The sequence below is a fragment of the Pristiophorus japonicus genome, chromosome 17, assembly GCF_044704955.1.
Source record: "Pristiophorus japonicus isolate sPriJap1 chromosome 17, sPriJap1.hap1, whole genome shotgun sequence".
Taxonomy (NCBI): Eukaryota; Metazoa; Chordata; class Chondrichthyes; family Pristiophoridae; genus Pristiophorus; species Pristiophorus japonicus.
The window spans coordinates 94153753-94174339 of NC_091993.1; the positions used below are offsets into that span (position 1 = coordinate 94153753).

General features: G+C 45.4%; 1 protein-coding gene across 4 annotated transcripts in view; it reads right to left on the reverse strand.

The window, feature by feature from the left end:
* The window catches only part of itpr3 (inositol 1,4,5-trisphosphate receptor, type 3), a 341844-nt gene that overhangs the window by 143054 nt on the left and 178203 nt on the right, over positions 1-20587 (reverse strand). For all 4 annotated transcript variants that reach the window (XM_070858941.1, XM_070858942.1, XM_070858940.1 and 1 more), the window contains 7 exons: positions 17744-17788; positions 16339-16493; positions 9770-9869; positions 8801-8961; positions 4719-4860; positions 3756-3914; positions 2445-2617 (listed from right to left, as the gene is read on the reverse strand). In XM_070858941.1, coding sequence (XP_070715042.1) covers positions 2445-2617; positions 3756-3914; positions 4719-4860; positions 8801-8961; positions 9770-9869; positions 16339-16493; positions 17744-17788 — 935 coding nt within the window. The remainder of the gene's footprint in view (positions 1-2444; positions 2618-3755; positions 3915-4718; positions 4861-8800; positions 8962-9769; positions 9870-16338; positions 16494-17743; positions 17789-20587) is intronic.

Below are 20587 nucleotides of genomic sequence, written 5' to 3' on the forward strand. Positions count from 1 at the left end.
GTAGAGGGAGAGGGGGGGGCAGGAGGAAGGGAGGGAGGGAGGCAGAGGGGGGGGGAGGGGGGAGGAGGAGAAGGGGAAAGGGGGGAGAGGAGAAGGGGAAAGGGGGGAGAGGAGAAGGGGAGAGGGGGAGAGAGGAGAAGGGGAGAGGAGAAGGGGAAAGGGGGGGAGAGTAGAAGGGGAAAGGGGGGGAGAGGAGAAGGGGAAAGGGGGGGAGAGGAGAAGGGGAAAGGGGGGAGAGGAGAAGGGGAGAGGAGAAGGGGAGAGGGGGGGAAAGGAAAAGGGGAAGGGGGGAGAGGAGAAGGGGAAAAGGGGGGGAGAGGAGAAGGGGAAAGGGGTGGAGAGGAGAAGGGGAAAGGGGGGGAGAAGGGTGGGGGGGGAAGAAGAAGGGGGGAAAGGAGAAGGAGAAAAGGGGGAGAAAGGAGAAGGGGGGGAAAGGAGAAGGGGGGGAAAGGAGAAGGGGGGGGAAAGGAGAAGGGGTGGGGGGGACAGGAAAAGGGGGTGGGAGGCTGAACGGGCCAGGCCGGGCCCAAGACTTCGGGCAGGGCCCGTGCCCAGCACCAGATTTACAGGTAGGTGGCGTTGGGTCGGGTCCGGGGTCCGGGGTCGGGAGCGCGGGTCGGATCGGGGGGAGCGTGCGGTGGTTGGGAGCACAGGTCGGGGGGAGGAGGGAGGTCTGGTTGGTTCGGGTAGGGGAGGGAGGGAGCGCGGGTCGGTTCGGGTTGGGGGCGGGGGGCAGAGGGAGGTCGAGTCGGGTCGGTTCGTGTCGGGGGCGGGTGGAGGGAGGTCAGGTTCGGTCGGGTTGGGTCCGGGTGGGGGTCGGGAGCGCAGGTCGGGTCGGGGGGGTGGTGGGAGGTCGGTCGGTTCGGTTTGGGTCGGTGGGAGGTGGGGGGGGGGGGGGGAGGGAGGGAGAGGGAGGTCAGGTCGGGTGGGGTGGGGGGTGGGGTGGTGGCGCGGGTCAGGTCCAGTCCGGGGGGTCGGGTCGGGTCTGGTGGCGGGGGGGGGGGGGGGGGGGGGTGGGAGGGGGGAAGCGGGTGTCGGGGTCCGGTCTGGTCCGGTGTCGGAGGGGGGGGAAGCGAGAGTCGGGTCGGGTCGGGAGGAAGCAGGAGCTGGACGTGGGAGGCAGCCTTATGCACGCAGCCCCAGTGAGGCCATTCGGCCAGGGCTAGGGGCTGCGTGCTTCGGGCCCCTCCCACACAGCTTTGGGCGCCTGGAGCTACTGCACATGCGCGCCCACTGTAGCGTGCATGTGCAGAGGTCCCGGCACTGTTTTCAGCGCAGGGACCTAGCTCCGCCCCCCCACAGCTCGTGCTGCGCTGCGCCGAGCTGCAAACGACCTGCAGGGAGCCGGAGAATCTGTAAGCTTTTTTTAGGCGCACTTTGTGGCGCGAAAAACGGGCGTCCAGGTCGGGGCTGCGCCGTTCTAGGCGCGGCCCGAAACTTGGGCCCACTATGTCCAAAATATCTCAGGGCTCATTGCACTTCAAAGTCCATCAACATGCAAGTTTCTGTGTCACACTTGCACCTGATTGGCTCAAATCTTATATTGATAAAGCAGTGAGAAATTCGAACTCTGTAACTAAGAGCTGTGAAGAAAATATATTAATTTTAAAAAGAATTTGATCACATCACTCAAACAATTAAAAACCTATTTTTAAATATTTCGCATCACTTCTCCCTTTTACAATGAATTGGATCTAATCTGAGAGACAATTGTGTGCCTTATTTAGTGCCACACAAACCACACATTGCTGGTGTCCAATTGCATAAATCAAAACTCGCTCAGCTATTTAAAGCTGCGGCTAATTGTTCGAGTAAGACTAAAGTAGTTTGTAACCTGATTTATTGGGGTAGGTGTTCAACTTGCCATCTGGGCCTAAAACTGGCGTTGTGGATCGGCCGATCGTTATAGGAACCAATGGAAATCAGATGGTTTCTACAACCGACTACCAATCCGCAACGCCAGTTTTACTGCCTGGGCAGCAAGGTGAAACCAAAACCAATCATGTTGAAATGTCGCTCAGCAGTTGGCACAATAAATTACTTGTGGAGTGCAGCAACTATTGGCAGACGTAGCAGCCAACCTGTGCCAGCAAATCCCAAAAACTGGAATGAAATGATTGGCCTTTTAATCTTTTTTTTGGTGGAGTTAGTTGAGGAAAGACTGTTGAGCAAAATGCTGGGAGAATTCCCCAATCTTCTCTGAGTAATGTCCACCTGAATAGGCAGACGGGATCTCAAAGGACTGCACCTCTGACAATACAAGACTACTCCAGCACGCCAGAGATGGCTGGAGAAATTCCCTCAGCAGGAGCTGCTTCCGAGGCCTTCACAGAACATTCGACCAATGCTGAACAGAATCCACTGAGTGGCTGTGCTGCACTGATCACACCTGACTGAGGCACATTCATTGGACAGACCATCTAAAAAACCATGCATCATCCTACCTGGGTTCTCGATTCTTCCTCACCAGTTTGACAAAGGTTTCAATCTCTTTCTTTGTGATGTGCTTTTCAAGCAGCTTCCTGTTGTTGTGGAGCAGAGCAGTGATTGTGTCTTCAGCCAAAATGTCATAGCCAATCTGAGACTGCATCACTCCAAATTGCTTCGCTATATGTTCCTAGCACAGTTACAAGAGGGAGATGTCAAACAAAAACACATTTGTTTTCATACCCCAGTTGTTCCCAGCCCATCGTCTCCTCCCTCATCAACACAGCATGGTGTAAGCTCACTACTTTCTGATTTAGTGCCCTTGATAGTTTCACTATTGCCGCACAGTTTTGTACAAATACAATAGCTTTCTTCCCCCTCCCCCCACCACCCCTCCCATAAATATTCCAAAAGAGAAAGGTGCCTTACAAAAACATTGTTTCGAGTGTGTTCTTTGTGAGGTAGATTTTATGAATTATTGCTTCTGACGCCTTGCTATGCATGATGGGGGCACAAAACAGGAATATAGGTTTGGTGGTCGGCATGCCCCAGACAATGCCACAGGTTATGGCAAACTGCCTTATGGAAGGGAATCCATTTCTATCACCGCCAGTTAGTTTATTAATGTTTTAATTTGTTTCTAACCCAAAACACTACTAGCCAGCCATAAAGTAGCAGGAGCTGGAAGTAGGCAGAAAAATGAGAATATGCTACACCTTTAATTATAGTCAACTGACAAGGCTCTTACGTGAAGTGGTATCTACACTTTTCTCTCCTACTTTTAACTGTAAAAAATATAAGGGATATCTGACTGCTGACAGCGTGTATTGGCAATGATTCCATGTTAGAATTCCCAAGCAGCACAGGCACAAGTGACTGATGATGTTCTCTTGATTGAATGAGAACGCCTGCAGCTCAGTTACTAGAGGGAAACTGTTTATCCTGTAGGCCCATGGCTTCTGGGAGTATCTTCAACGTGAATGAGTTCAGAAACACCACATGTTGCCACTGATCATTAAGTGTTACATCCTGTATGATTAATCTGACTTTTTATTCTCAAATCTTGGAAGCAGTGAAATTACTGCTCACCTAGTCTGCAAATTCTGTATTTTCATTTTGTGTACTTCAGTAAAATGTATTACTTTGTAGAACCAAACTGTCACACATTGTGCCCTTTGTACATGAGCATTTGCTCTTAATCTCAATACTGATATTAGAAAAACCTTGTTTTACAAATCGGCAAATGCTCCTTGAAGAAATTCATTCCCGCTTGAGGTCATGCTTAAGAATTGGGTTTGAACCAACAAACGTGAGTCATTGCTCCATACCTGGTTTTTCCTGTAATCATCCTGTGAGTGCCGAAGTACTCTGTAACAGAGTCGGAACATGTACTGGTATGGTGCATTCTTTTGATCAGCAAGCTCCTCCAACTTTAACATGGGCCCGTCTCCCTTATCTTCAAAAGGAGCCTTCAGGATTCCAAATATCTGCACAAAGGAGGCAACAGGTAGATGATTATGTAATGTTTTCACTAGACAACACATAGAGTAGAACCATTTACAGCAAAGTTCCATCCCTCACACTGACATTTTACTGCAAGAAGAGATTCCCTGGAGCGACTTGAATGACTGACTGTACTGGGACTGCCAACATTATCTGATGGCCACACGTGCACAATTCCAACAGCAGTCACTGGACAACCATCGGGACAGAAACCTTGCCAACTTACCCCGAGCAAATGAGGGAGATGGAGAGCCTCTGATCAAAGATCAGGTCTTCCTGGCTCAACTACTCACTGGAGCAACTCGCTCAGCCATCGAAGAAGACTCTCAGGAGAAAACGATCATGTAATTTTATAATAACTATTTTGATTTAGTAAGGAATTGGAGGGAGAATCACCAAATCTGGAGATTTGTTTCTAGCAGGGAAGGAACAGATTGTAGTCATGCGGTGGCCATCAGTAAGCATGGGAGGGGGTTTTCTCCAAAGTTTTACAAATATATAAATCAGAGTATTTTTCTTTATTCCCATATTCATATTAACTAAGGATATTTGGAAGGTGGATTACCTGTTCTGGAAATTATTAGGAGAACATTAAGCTGCATTTTGAGGGACGGTAGCCAGAACCGTAAATTAAGTCCAACACAGACTAACAGTTAAGTCAGTGTATTGATTTTACTTGAACTGTTTACCTTGGGCAGTACCTCAGTAATGTGCAGTCACCCACACTGTATGTATTGTTTTGTCCAACCTTAGTCAATACATTGTTATTAATGGTATTTATTAAATACCTGCTTCAGTATATTTTGTTCTCGCATCAGTTTTTGCCTTTCCCTATTGGGTTTTGTCATGACGATGTCCAGAACATTCTGACCATTGTTAGCAACTTCCACAACGAAGAAAACAAGATCTTCCAATAATTTGATTGCAAACCTAGAATGGACAGATGATAATGCAAAATCTTTGTCACTGATCTCAGTAAGAAAGCTCAAAGATCACAGGAAATTATGTTCACCGACAAAGGTAAATGTGCAGAATTGAATACAGTCCTCACTGGATATAACGGGCACATTTGTGCTAACACAATTTGCCCGCTGTACATGGTGGATGGGAAAGCAGTGCAAACAGCTGATTGAAGCTGCCTGCCATGTTCCAACTACCGCCCATAATGGTTAACAGTGCGAATAGCTGATGGAGACTTCAGGCAGCTTCAATCAGCTGTTCACACTGTTAATTTGGAACGCGTAACGCAAAATTTCGAACTCAATGTGGAACACAAGATTTGAAACGTGATTGAGGCGTGCATGCACAGAGCAGCACAGTTGTGTAACAAGCCCTTGAGCTGCTTTCATTCCAATACACTCTCATGCTCGACACATGAAACCATGTCAGCTGTGAAAATGAAACAAGCAGCTACAAATCATGTGGGTTTGGAAAACTGACATATTCACTTGGCAGCTTCAATTAGCTGTTCACACTGTTACTAACTACAGGAGGCAGTCCGAACATGGAGGCAGTCCGAACATGGAGACCTGCAGCAGCTTAAATCAGCTGGCTGAAGTGGCGTGAAGAATCCACCTTCTGTTAACAGTGTCAACAGCTGATTAAAGCTGCTTGACCTGACTTTACCTCAAATCAGCAAACCTCTTTAAATCAGTAAGTATTAAACTGCACAAAATAGCCGGCGCACTTAATAGGTTTTAAGCAACTCCTTTGTAATGGACGCCTATGGTAATGGTTAATATCATTTGCCTGATATAGGCAGCTGTGCATGATAAGCATGAATGGTGTAAGTGGTGGGGGTTGTATTTAAAAAATATTCATTATTAAAAAGGATGATTCATGATAGGTCTTAATTAGCCTGGTAGGAGGTTAAATATTGTAGATCATAAGCAACCCCAGAAATGACACCAACACTAGTCTTGACACGCCAGGAGAAAACTTAATGCTTAGCAGCCTGGAGAATGACAGAAGTCAGCTGGAGAATGTTGTGTGTTTTTAACACTACCTGATATAAATAAAATGGTGTTTGAATAATCATGTATTTTGCCCTGTTTTTATAATGGGTAGGGCATGACCACATTGAATTCTCTTGCAGTGAATCACTGTGTGTTTCCATACCTTTTGCATCTCAGAATTCAGCTGATTCCTAGTTGTATAGTAAAGTCTCCCGATCTCCTCAGACTGAGCAAAAGGTGAGTGAGAAGACTGAGAAGGAAAAAAGACTGAAGAAATGAAGAAGAAAAAGGAAATAATAAACTAACGAGAGAAGAGAAAAATTCCAGAAGATTAAAGGAAACAGAAAATCCTTCAAGGAGGCGATGGTATAAGTGAGAAAAATGGTTCACAGTGACTTCACAGGAACCAACCCATGATCTGTACAGCGTTAGGGTTTGCATTTATAATGAACACCTATTTTTCTTGCCTACCTAATGCATACTATAAACAGAAGACTTGAAGAAGAGTGACAATATGGTCCATATTCCACAATACAATTGTGGATTCAGCACTTTTAAGTTATCAGGACAGCCTAGAGACAGGATCCAAGCCCTAACCTATGTCCGTCCTCTATTTATATAAACACTGCACATACAAAATGTTCTCACTTTCCTTCCCTACTCTCACATGGCAGTACATAATTTCCCTCGTCCTCATACACAAAAATTCAGTCACTTTGAAATCTTATTCAAAATCACTGCAAAAAAAGAAATTAATGCTCTGAAGAAAACCAGCTCAGGTTTGCAGCGGGGAAAGAAAAACATTTTACAAAAATATCCAGGGGAAAAAATACTGAGCCAATTGCAAACTGTACTGCAAAATACATGTTTTTAATGATACAACCTCACCCCTGCCCAAACTGTGGGCTCAAGTTTCGGCCTGAGTTGCTCCTATTTTTTGGGGGCAACTAGTTTAGAATGGAGCATCTTAGAAATTGCAATTCTCGGCATTTAGTTTGCTCCAGTTCTAGTGAGTTAGAATAGTTTCATTTTAGAACAGATTTTTTTTCCCAAAAGGGGGCATGTCCAGCCACTTACGCCTGTTTTGCAAGTTTAGGCAGCGAAAACTTACTCGAAACTAACTTAGAATGGAGTAAGTGCAGATTTTTGTACGCTCAGAAAAACCTTGCCTACACTTAGAAATCGGACGTAGGAAATGAGAGATAGGGGAGGGGAAAGGGGGTTTATAAACATTAAACACTTCACTTTTACAAATAAAGAGCCACCATCAATAATAAATTATAAATAAATCAATAAATCAACCAATAAATCAATCAAAAAAATTAAAAAATTAAAAATCAATCAATAAATAAAAAATTAAGTTTCTACTCACCTATTGCAGCACCGGGAGTGCTCCAACAGCATGCTGGGATGGGGCCACCCCAGTGTCTCTCTCTCTGTCAGTGTCTCTCTCTCTCTGTGTTTCTGACAGCGAGGGGTGGGGGGAGAGAGGGGGAAGGAGGGCGAGGGGGGGAGGAGGAGAGAGGGGGAGGGGGGGGAGGGGGGAGAGGAGCGGGAGAGGAGGTGGGAGGGAGGGGAGGGGGAGAGGAGGCGGGAGGGAGGGGGAGAGGAGGGGAGGGGGGAGAGGAGGGGGAAAGAGGGGTGGAGAGGAGAAGAAGGGGGGGAGAGGAGGAGAAAGGGCTGAACGGGAGGGAAGGGGGGAGGGGAGGCTGAACGGGCCCCGCTGACGATGACGCAGATGCCTGGCCGCCACTGAGGACTTTGGGTGGGGCCCGCCCCCAGCGAGATGGCGGGCGGGCACCGCCACCGACGCAGATGCCTGGCCGCTGCCGAGGAGTTCGGGCAGGGCCCGCCCCCAGCGAGATGCCAAGCGGGTGGGCCCCGCCGACAACGGGGAGGGGGGGAGGAGGGGGAAGGGCTGAACGGGAGGGGGTGGGGGGGGGGGGGGGAAGGAGCTGAATGGGAGGTGGGGGGGAGCTGAACGGGCGGGGGGGGGGGGGCCGAACTGGAGGAAGGCCCAAGTCCCAATCTTCGCCCGGGGAGCCCATTCGGCCAGGGTTCGAGCCAGTGTGCTTCAGGCCCCTCCCATGCTGCCTCGGGGGCGAGGAGCTACTGCACATGCGTGCACACTCTCGCGCGCATGTGCAGAGGTCCCGGCACTGTTTTCAGCGCCGGAACCTGGCTCCGCCCCCGACCCCTTGTGCTGCGTCACGCTGAGCACGAAGACGTCCTGAGGAGCTCGCAGAATCACAAGGTAAGTTTTCGACGCCCTTTTTATTTCAGAAAGTCGGCGCACCCGTTTTTACAGAGGACGGAAACTTGGGCCCTGTATACTGGAACAGTTTGCTCTTAAAAATCAAACAAGTGGAAGCCATCTTATCCTACTGCAGGATGAGGTATTCAGCCCTTTTCCGGTAACATGGGCAAGTTTAATTATTTTGCTGTTGGTCAAAATTAAATCTGACTTCAGCATTTTGCTCTGCAGCAATTTCGCACCGTGGTACATTGCAGCAATTACACAGCTACAGAATAAGGCTGCAGGGTTTTGCAAAAAGGCCATTCATCTAATCTCGCTGGGCCCACACTTTGGGACTTTTATGGACAAGAGAATTGATCTACAATGCCTCAGGTTTTTATGAGCAAGGCATTAATGGGACTTTTTCCAAATCAGTGAGACATGACTGATCTGCAGGCAACCTACACTCCGACCGCTGCTGCTTTCGAGCTGGCTGTCAGATGGAGGTGCACAAACCCAGCCCCACTTCACTCAGGACTTACCTCCCCAGGTAGCCCAGCTGAGAGAAAAAAATCAAGTGTTGAGAATCACAGGATTAAACTTACGCACTACAATCCTATCATATAAGACTTTAGCCACTTGGACGATATACTATATAGGATAAAGGTTCTCGTGTTACCTCCGGTCATTGTGGTTTAAGGTCCCTTGCTCCAACTTTTCAACAATAGTCCCAAGGATTTTACTGGCATCATTTGCAAAATCCAAATCCCGGATTTCTGAAACTGGAACCGAGACAATGGCAAAGGCTTCTTTGTCTTCCTTGCTTGGGCATGTTCCAAGCTGAAATAGATAATGATAACATTTATAGAATTTTAATGATTACTTATGCTATGTATGCAGGCTAAATCTCGAGTTATTTAATATATTTCAATCTGTCCTGCCAATTAATCAATTTATAGGCCTCTGTGAATTTCACATAAATGCACACTGGATCCAAGCAAACAATTACCCTCAGCAGTGCGTGCGGCAGGTCATTAGTTGAACAAATGTTACTCTACAAAGTAAGTTAATCTTTTTATTAAAAGACACACAATTCCAATATTCTATTTACCATTCACTTTCATTCTATTGAACTTCAAAACATGAATTTCCATTCAGCCCCAGGATCACACCTGTTCACCGCCATTCAGTGAATTCAAATGAACCAATAAGTTCCCATTAACCCTGGCCCATACATGGAATTCCTGATAAATTGAAACAATGCAAGTCAAAACAAAGAAGTTCCTTAATTATTGGAGTATTGTGCTAGTTTTAATTATTTCTTGTGCACAAGTTAAGGTTGTTTTGTTCCTTTTTTTAATTTCAGTACTTTCAATGAAACTTCCCTACACACAATAAGAATGTGTAGACTTTCAGGGTTATATTGCATTTATTGCACAGATTACATTTAATTTGCTTTTTTTCTAAAATCCAGTGATTCACCAAACCTAGCAAACTGCACATTTAGTGAATCTCCACAGAAGTAGAGACGGACATCAATGGGTTACCACTAGTAGCATTTTTTAATATGTTGACAAACATATACTATAATTCTAAACTTGACCAGGAAACTTAAAATTAGACAGAGGAGCCTGAATTCAATAACTACCATTAGTCTTATTGGCCTCTCCTCATCAGTGTCAATCGGAATATTTGTGCTCTGAATCCACGTATTGGTACATAGATGCCGCAACCTCACAAACGAATTCCTGAAATATTGAAGAGAGTATTTGTAAGAAATGACTGCCATGCTTACATGCAAATGAAAGCGTTAGCAATTTTTAAAATAATGAATTCATACTTAAACGGGCCAATATTCTGTGTTTGTTTTGCCAGCAAGAAGTCTCACCTGTCAGCCACAGATTTGGGGATATTGTGGCAGTGCTGCCCATGATTTTCCGCCGAAATGAGAAAGAACATTGCAAGCACCTCCAGCTCTGACTTGGGAACTCAGCCCTCTAGTGTTCTGTAAGCTTATTTATAGGGGTGATATTTCACCCTATTGCCTTGTCCACAGATGGAGAAAGAAACAATAGGCATCCTGCCCACGATTTTCGGCCCATGTGTATGGAACACTATGGGTAGTAAGTCCGTGATTTCTCATTACCCGCTGTGGATAACCGCGAGGTTCAGCCGGCAGCACAGTCTCAGCTCTATTAAAATTAGTTTCCTTTTGATGCTTATTTGAGTGAAGAAAAAGGGCATGGAGAAGGGGAATAAGACCAAGTGGATAATGGTGTGATAGGGCCGAATGGCCTCCTTCTCTGCTGTACAATTCTATGATTTTACTGAGAATGCCAAAGGCAGGGAGTTGTGTCCTTCCGTGAATTTGAAGACAATGCCAAGCACTATGAGTAAAGCCTGGAGTTAGTTGGAGTTAAACTCCCCCTGAATATTCACACTTCCATCTTAGCCTTAAAATAGCCTGTCTTGGGGCACCTATCCAGTGTATATCGCTTTTCTATCCACTCCCACCATTTTGGACTCAAATTTAAGTGTGATCTTTCACATCTGAAATTTATAGCTGAATATGACTCTGAAAAAACTCAACATATGTTCCTGAAACTGGCAAAGATTTAATGATAATTCTGCAACATACTTGGGTTTTAGAGATAGAGATTATCTTAAGAAGTAGTACAATATTAGTACCTCCATTCCAAACATCAGCACCAACCTCCATATGCTTCCAATGATGTTACTGAAACTATTCATTCATTTTATGAAAACATAATTCTATTTGTGAAAACATTCAAATTTAAGTGAGAAGGGAAATAGAATGGTTATAAAGAATAACATTTTGCTGTGATTTCCAGCTGGTCATTTGCATTGAAATGTTTATTTGCATGAGATTGCCAGCTGAAGTTTATCCTGCCAAAACAGGTATCTGCAATGTGCACATGCAAAGGGGATAAAAAAAAATCAAGCATGTCTGCCCACATTCTGAATCACAATGAACTTGATCCATAGTCATTAGGATTATATGTAACTTTTAGGGCTACTGACCAAGGGCCGTGCGGCTCTTTGTCGGCCGGTGAGGACACGATGGGCCGAAATGGCCTCCTTCTGCACTGTAAATTTCTATGTTTCTATGGCCCCAAGTTTCCACACGCGGCAAAACAGGCACCCCTCCGAGCTGGGCGCCTGTTTTTCGCGCCGAAAACGGCGCCTGGAAAAAAACGCGCTATTCTCGAGCGCTTTGCAGCTCGATGTCTGCTTGGCACAGCGCACAGGGGGCGGAGCCTACCACCCGCGCCGATTTTGTAAGTAGGAGGGGGGCGGGTACAATTTAAATGAGTTTTTTTCGTGCCGGCAACCCTGCGTGTGCGCGTTGGAGCGTTCGCGCACGCGCAGTCTGAAGTAAACATTGGCACTCGGCCATTTTAAAAGGTGCTGCAGAAAAAGTAAAAATGTGTTTATTGAACCCTTGCAAAGGCTTGCATTTTAATTTTCTTGATATTTCTGTGTGTGAGGGAGTGCATTCTGTAATTAAAGATAGACTGTGATAAACGGGACACATGCACTTGTTTGAGACTATTCAAATTCTTTGTAGCTGTTCAATTTTTAAAATTTTTTAATAAAACCACATTGCCCTTCCATGATCAGCACTGAGGCTTCCTGCAGCCTTCTCCCTCCCTCCCCCTGCCGTCGGTCGGTCCCGACGGCAAACCGCTGCCTGAAAGGCCTGCCTGAAGCACTTTCACACAGGTAGGAACATGGTTTATTTAATCTTTTCTTTGCTTATAAATTTTTATTCAGGTTGCATTTATTTGTATAATATTTGTATAAGTATAACTAAGGATTTATTGTAGAATTTAATGACTTCCCTTCCCCCCCCTCCCCTTCACACCTCGTTCCCGACGCCTAATTTGTAACCTGCGCCTGATTTTTTACTTTGTAGACAAGGTTTTTTCAAGCCTACAAAAATCTTCACTTGCTCCATTCTAAGTTAGTTTGGAGTACGTTTTCACTGTGGAAACTTTCAAATCAGGCGTCAGTGGCCGGACACGCCCCCTTTTGAAAAAAAAATTCTGTTCAAAAGTGAAACTGTTCTACCTGACTAGAACTGCAGAAAACTTAAATGTGGAGAATTCCGATTTCTAAGATACTCCGTTCTCCACCAGTTGCTCCTAAAAATCAGGAGCAAATCATGTGGAAACTTGGGGCCTATGTTTCTAATGAAGTGTATTACACTTAGAAGTAGTGTTTCATGCACAATGCTGACTAAACACGTGGAGATCTAGCCCCAGAATACCTTTGTTGTGGGAATGCAGACATTTTGTAAGTTTGGGGTGGGCACAGAGTATGACATGCTTCATTTTCACTTGCATCTTAGCAATACTTGGCACTAAGGCCATTTTTCAGTTCCTGGCATCCTGGGTTGCTCAGGCCACAGAAGCATTCATATTTTAAAGGCTAAGGTTCCCTTATTGCAAGTTGATTATGGAATTATTGCTTGCAGAATGGAAATTGGCCTTTCAAAACACAAAAAATGTGAATGATTTTTTTTTTAAACTTTGAGTTTTGTTGGGTCAGCACTGCTGCATTAGGCCAGGTTCAGAGGTGAGTTTTCTGCTGCAGGTGCCCAGTTTCGCCATGAGTGAACACCCATCCGATCCAGGGAAATGCCGCTGGCCCTGACCTCGTAAAATGGAATGAGGTCAGTAGCACAAATGGGGAAGTAGATTTTCCAATGCACCCCAAATCTGCCTGCTAAAAGCCTCCCATGAAATTTTAAAACCAATTACTCTTTTAATGGAGCTAAGAACACACAGAAAATTTTGAGTCAACAAAGAAACACCTACAGTATTTCATGGAATTGAATTGTTAAAATTCCTCTTAAATTCCCTCTTGTAGCAGTACCTTCATATTGATTGGACAAAGCAAATTGGCCAGGGTAGACTTGAGTAAGAGTTCATAGAGTGTATCCGGGATAGTTTCCTTGAACAGTACATAGCGGAACCAACCAGGGAACAGGCTATCTTAGATCTGGTACTGTGTAATGAGACAGGATTCATAAATGATCTCCTAGTAAAGGATCCTCTTGAAATGAGTGACCATAAATTCAGTTGGAAGGTGAGAAAGTTGGTTCTCAAACCAGGATCCTAAGCTTAAATAAAAGAGACTACAAAAATATGAAGGCAGAGTTGGCTAAAGTGGACTGGGAAAATAGATTAAAAGTATGGAACAGGTGATGAGCAGTGACAAACATTTAAGGAGATATTTCATAACTCGCACAAGTATATCCCAATGAGAAGAAAAGACTGTAAGAGAAGGGATAACCATCCGTGACTAACTAAGGAAATAAGGAATGGTATCAAACTGAAAACAAGGGCATACAATGTGGCCAAGACTAATGGGAGACCAGAGGATTGGGAAACTTTTAAAAGCCAGCAAAGAACAGCTAAAAAAATGATAAAGAGACAGAAGATAAGATTAGGAAAGTAAACTAGCACGAAATATAAAAACAGATAGTAAGAGTTTCTACAGGTACATAAAAAGGAAAAGAGTGGCTAAAGTAAATGTTGGTCCCCTAGAGGATGAGACTGAGGAATTAATAATGGAGAACAGGGAAATGGTAGCGACTTTGAACAAATATTTTGTATTGGTCTTCACGGTAGAAGACATTAATAATATCCCAATAGCGGATAATGAAGGGGCTATAGGGAGTGAGGAACTTAATACAATCACTATCACTAAAGAAGTAGTACTCGGCAAAATAATGAGACTAAAGGTGGACGTCTCCTGGACCTGATGGCTTGCATCCTAGGATCTTAAAAGAAAAGGCTGCAGAGATAGTGGATGCATTGGTTGTAATCTACCAAATTTCCCTGGATTCTTGGGCCTTCCCAGTGGATTGGAAAACCGCAAATGTAATGCCCCTATTTAAAAAAGGAGACAGACAAAAAGCAGGAAACTATAGACCAGTTAGCCTAACATCTGTCATTGGGAAAATGCTGGAGTCCATTATTAAGGAAGCAGTAGCAGGATCTTTGGGAAAGCATAATTCAATCAAGCAGAGTCAGCATGGTTTTATGAAAGGGAAATCATGTTTGACAAATTTGATGGAGTTCTTTGAGAATGTAACGAGCAGGGTGGATAAGGGGAAACCAGTGGATATGGTGTATTTGGATTTCTAGAAGGCATTCGATAAGGTGCCACATAAAAGGTTACTGCATAAGATAAAAGTTCACGGGATTGGGGATAATATATTAGCATGGCCAGCTAACAGAAAACAGAGAGTCAGCATAAATGGGTCATTTTCTGGTTGGCAAACAGTGGCTAGTGGGGTGCCGCAGGGATCGGTGCTGGGTCTCAACTATTTACAATCTATATTAATGACTTGGATGAAGGGAACGAGTGGAATGTAGCCAAGTTTGCTGATGATGCAAGGATGGGTGGGAAAGCAAATTGTCAGGAGGACAGAAAAAAATCTGGAAAAAGGATATAGACAGGCTAAGTGAGTGGGCAAACATTTGGCAGATGGAATATAATGTGGGAAAATGTGAGGTTATCCATTTTGGCAGAAAAAATTGAAAAGCAAATTATTAATTTAAATGGAGAAACATTGCAAAGTGCTGCAATACCAAGGGACCTGGGGTCCTTTTGCATGAAACACAAAAATTTAGTATGCAGGTACAGCAAGTAATCAGGAAGGCAAATGGAATGTTGCAAGGGGGATAGAGTATAAAAGCAGAGAAATCCTGCTACAACTGTACAGGGTATTGGTGAGGCCACAACTGAAGTACTGTGTACAGTTTTGGTCTCTGTATTTAAGGAAGTATATACTTGCATTGGAGGTTGTTCAGAGAAGGTTCACTAGGTTGATTTTGGAGAAGAGGGGTTGACTTATGAAGATAGGTTGAGTAGGTTGGGCCTATACTCATTGGAGTTCAGAAGAATGAGGTGATCTTATCGAAAACATATATGATAATGAGAAGGCTCGACAAGGTGGATGCAGAGAGGATACTTCCACTCATAGGGGAAACGTAAACTAAGGGACACAGTCTCAGAATAAGAGGCTGCCCATTTAAAACTGAGATGAGGAGGAATTTCTTCTCTCAGAGGGTTGTAAATCTGTGGAATTCTCTGCCCCAGAGAGTTGTGGAGGCTGGGTCATTGAATATATTTAAGGCGGAGATAGACAGATTTTTGATTGATGAGGGAGTAACAGGTTATGTGGAGCGGGCAGGGAAGTGGAGCTGAGTCCATGATCAGATCAGCCATGATCTTATTGGATGGTGGAGCAGGATCGAGGGGCCAAATGGCCTAATTCTGCTCTTAGTTCTTATGTTCTTATGTTCTTGCTGGCATTAGCAAGCAGTGACAAATTAAACCAAGGGTGATTTATCAGGAGAGATCAGTCTGCATTAGTCAAGACATTCCCATTGGGTGGAGTGCTGTTTCCCTTTTATTCATAACCAGCTAGGAGATACTGTAACGTTTCTCTTTCCCATGGCAGCTGTTGATGATTCTGCCATCTCCATTCACACCCTATCTAGACTCATCTTTTGTTTCTTAACTTGTCCCATTACCATTTCCTTTCACCTTGCAAAATCATCCCTTTAGTCTCTTAATCTCTTCTGCCTTCCACCCTATCATAGACCTTCCCTTTTGTTCTTTCTTTCCCTCAACCTTTTCCCTGTCCCTACATTTGTTTAAAAATCTGTTACATCTCAAACTTTTTCCAGTTCTGACGAAGGGCCATTGACCTGAAACCTTAACTCTGTTTCCCTCTCCACAGACGCTGCCTGACCTGCTGAGTGTTTCCAGCATTTTCTGTTTTTATTTCAGATTCCAGCATCCGCAGTATTTTGCTCTTGTATTTGTGATACTGTAACTCAGTGGTGCCAAATGTGGTGTTCAGTCAGCAGAGCCAAAACTTTTCTCTTTTTTCTTAAAGGGACAAACCAGTCAAGCCTGTATCATCCATACAGGGCCAAACTTTTCATACACCAAATCTAGACAAATTCAAATTTTAGGATCATATTTATCAACTTAAGCAGTAACTTAGAAACAATTTGGATCTAAGGACCCCAGATCGTTTGAGATGTGATGGGCAGTTTAAATTTGAAAGCAAAGCAGATGACCAACTCATTACACACCTAGTGACAGAATGAGGTATTACAGGGCATAAAGCAGCTGGCACAACCTGCTGCCTTTCATTTTGAACTTCATTACCTGGGAACAAATGAATCGGTTTTCTGCAGAGTGGTTGGATCCTGTTCAAACAGCGATGCAATATCATTTCCATGGGGCACTGCCACTAATTTGTACCGGACCTTGTCCCCGGCTTTTTTCTTGATGATTCGATTCAGGGTTCTGGAGTCCCCCTGCTGTGAGAGTGTAAAATCCAAATTAAAGCAGTTACTGTTCATTCTTTATGCCTAACACAGTGTAGTCACAGAATGCTTTCAACCTATTATGTGATGTTGAGTGAGGGATAAATATTGGCCAAGACAGCGGGGATAACACCCCCCCAGCTCTTCTTCAAAATAGTGCCATGGGATCATTTAAGTCCACCTGAGAGAGCAGATGGGGCCTTGATTTAATGTCTTATCTGAAAAACTGCACCCCTGACAGTGCAGCACTCCCTCAGTTCTGCACTGGAGCGTCAGCCTAGACTTTTGCGCTCAAGTCTCTGGAGTGGGACTTGAACCCACAACCTTTTGACAGAGCTGAGAATGATACCAACTGAACCACAGCTGACAGTCTATAAATAGTTTAAAAGTAGCTTTATAGAACTATTCTGAAAAGAGCAGTGGTGTTTTATATAAGGCTAAAAGGTAAATTTCTCTTTCAACAAAAACTGTCTGCACTTCTTTGTAACATAGTACTGGGAGCCGCACAAGTAGATAAGGCCCGTGACAGCCTTTACCCAGCAGCTCCTAGATGATCTCACTTTGCTAAGATCAGAAACTCGTCACGATCTGTGCAGAATCATGGGTGGGGCCTACTTCCCACCTTCCCAGTACAGTCGATCAGTGTATGAATACACTGCACCACAGGAAAACCAGCACCTTCACAAATTAAATTCCTGAATGACACCCGAGTACTCGGCACTCTCAGAATTATAACCCTTTCACCAATTCTCTTTTTCTTTTCTCCCTAATTGAAGGTGGAGACTCTTGCTGCAGTACAGATCCACAGGCATTGCCAGCCCTTTAGTACTTTACCTACGTCACCATTCTTCACGTATGAACCTACACTGTGAATCAATGCTGTTCCTACAACAGTGACTACACTCCAAAAGTACTTCACTGGCTATAAAGCACTTTGGGGCATCCAGTGGTCATGACAGGTGCTATATAAATGCAACTCTTTCTTTCTTTTTCAATCTTCAACAGAATCACAACTGAGCCCAGTCCTGTTCTCATTTGACATTAGGAGTTAATAGGGCAACTTTGCAGAGCAGGAATCCTGGCTATTTTACCCCTTCCTTACCCCAAGGACAATACGCCCAATTGTACAACTACAACTTCTGTCTCAGCTAAGATTAGCATAGGCATGGGGTCTTCAGAGAATTTACCGAGTAATTTTCAAACTAACTTCACTTCAGTGTTTGACATTAAAAAATAAAACTTACCACAGATTTCACATCAGTGATGTCTCCCTTGTAAGCTGAGTTTTCCTAAAAGAAAATTGATATTTATCATGAAATGAGAATTTTCTGTTCGCAATGAATACAACTATCAACATGCTTAAGAACAGAGAACACAGTAACTTTATTTGAAGGTTAACTATCTCACTACGCTGATACAGGTAGCATGGTCCTACTTTGAGTCATGTAAAGGTTGTTTGAAAGAAACAATTCAAAATAAATCTGTAGCTACTGAAAGTTGTTATGGATATAATGCACGGCGAGATAGTAATCCTAAATTACTATCACTGATATGTAGGGTTGCCAACCCTCCAGAATTGATCTGGAGATTCCAGGAATTAAAGATTAATTTCATGGTCACTGCTGCATGCAATCCAGGACAAAAAATTATCGGGACATTAAAAAAGTGTGTGTTTTCTTTCATTTTCTTCAAACACAAAAAAATATTGGAGATGGGAAAAACTGTTGTTTGACTGGGCAGGACAGTTGGAGCAAGGAGGTTATGTGCTAAAACCTCCAGGCATACACCCAACCAGAGTTGGCAACTGTACCGTTTTTAGTAGGCTTTCCACTGACCGCTACTTTAACACAAGCGTTAAACTATTTATTTTAAATATGCCAATGCCGCCTTAAAAATAAATGTCATATGAATATGTTAAAAGTTTGTTTGCAGTAATAATTTCTAGACTACTGTAAGCATATTTTTCCCCTGCATTTATAGATACGGTAAAATCTCAGCAAAAAAGATTGCACCGTTATATTGTGATTTTATTTCATAACAAAACTGCCTCAGTGAAAGAACAGTGATATTTCCAATAAAGATAAGCATAGTCTGTAGTAGACTTGTGTCTTTGTTTTGTCGATCCACTTGTATCTGAGGTAGTTGCTCAATTTGGTAGAACAGAAACCAGAGACAATACACGTCTCCCCTCTCTGAGCGCTGCATAGATACAGTCAGATACTAAGGGGCCAAGTTTCGGCCTGAGTTGCTCCTGTTTTTTTGGAGCAACTGGTTTAGAATGGAGTATCTTAGAAATTCAAATTCTCGGCATTTAATTTGCTCCAGTTCTAGTCAGTTAGAACAGTTTCACTTTGGAACAGAATTTTTTTTTCAAAAGGGGGCGTGTCCGGCCACTTACGCCTGTTTTCAAAGTTTAAGCAGTGAAAACTTACTCCAAACTAACTTAGAATGGAGTAAGTGAAGATTTTTGTACGTTCGAAAAAACCTTGTCTACAATTTGGAAAATCAGGCGTAGGTTACAAATTAGGCGTAGGGAATGTGGGGGGAGGGGGGGGGGTGTTTACAAACATTAAACACTTCAGTTTTACAAATAAAGAACCATCATCAATAATAAATGATAAATACATCAATAAATCAACCAATAAATCAATCAAAAAAAAATAATAAAAAATAAAAAAATTTAAAAAATCAATAAATAAAACATTTTCTACTTACCGACTGCAGCACCGGGAGTCCTCCAACAGCGTGCTGGGACGGCCCCCCCAGTGTGTCTCTGTCAGTGTCTCTATCTCTCTGTCTGTCTGTCTGTGTGTGCGTCTCTCACTCTCTGTCTGTCAGTGTCTGTGTTTCTGACAGCGAGGGGAGGGGGAGAAGGGGGGGGAGGGGGAGAAGGGGGGGGAGGGGGAGAAGGGGGGGGGAGGGGGAGAAAGGAGGAGGGGGGTGGGGGTAGGGGAGGTGGGGGATGGTGGGGTGGGGAATGAGGGGGTGGGGTAGGGGGGAGGAGGAGATGGGGGAGGGGGAGGAGGAGATGGGGGGGAGGAGGAGGAGTAGGGTGGGGGAGGAGGGGGGGTAAAGGGGTGGGAGGAGGAGAGGAGGGGGGTGGGAGGAGGAGAGGAGGGGCGAGGAGGTGAGGAGGGGAGAGGGGGAGAAGGGGGGAGAGGGGGGGAGGAGGGGAGGGGGGGAGGAGGGGAGGAGGGGAGAGGGGGAGAAGGGGAGAGGGGGAGAAGGGAGGGGAGAGGGGGAGAAGGGGGGGAGAGGGGGAGAAGAGGGGGAGAGGGGGAGAGAGGAGGGAGGGAGGGAAGGAGAGAGGAGGGAGGGAAGGAGAGAGGAGGGAGGGAGGGAAGGAGAGAGGAGGGAGGGAGGGAAGGAGAGAGGAGGGAGGGAGGGAAGGAGAGAGGAGGGAGGGAGGGAGGGAAGGAGAGAGGAGGGAGGGAGGGAAGGAGAGAGGAGGGAGGGAGAGAGGAGGGAGGGAGGGAAGGAAAGAGGAGGGAGGGAGGGAAGGAGGCTGAACGGCCGTGCCCAAGACTTCGGGCTGGATTTACAGGTAGGTGGCAGGTGGCGTCAGGTCTCGGGGGGGGGGGGTCGCGGAGGTCTGGGGGGGGGGGGGCGGGGGGGGAGAGTTGCGGAGGTCCGGGGGGGCGGGGGGGGGAGAGTCGCGGAGTTCCGGGGGGGGGGGGGGTGGGAAGAGTCGCGGAGGTCCAGGGGGCGTGGGGGGGAAAGAGCGGGGGTCGGGTCAGGTCCGGTCGGGTGGGAGGAGCCTTATCCACGCAGCCCCAGTGAGGCCATTCGGCCAGGGCTAAGGGCTGTGTGCTTCGGGCCCCTCCCACTGTAGCGCGCATGTGCAGAGGTCCCGGCACTGTTTTCAGCGCAGGGACCTGGCTCCGCCCCCTACAGCTCATGCTGCGCCGCGCCCAGCTCCAGAGGACCTGCAGGGAGCCAGAGAATAGGTAATTTCTTTTTAGGCGCACCTTCTGGCACGAAAAACAGGCGTCCAGGTCCAGGCTGCGCCGTTTTAGGCGCGGCCCGAAACTTGCGCCCTTAAAGGGGCAGTGTCTTGGTTGATTTTCATCATAATATCACGCACAGCA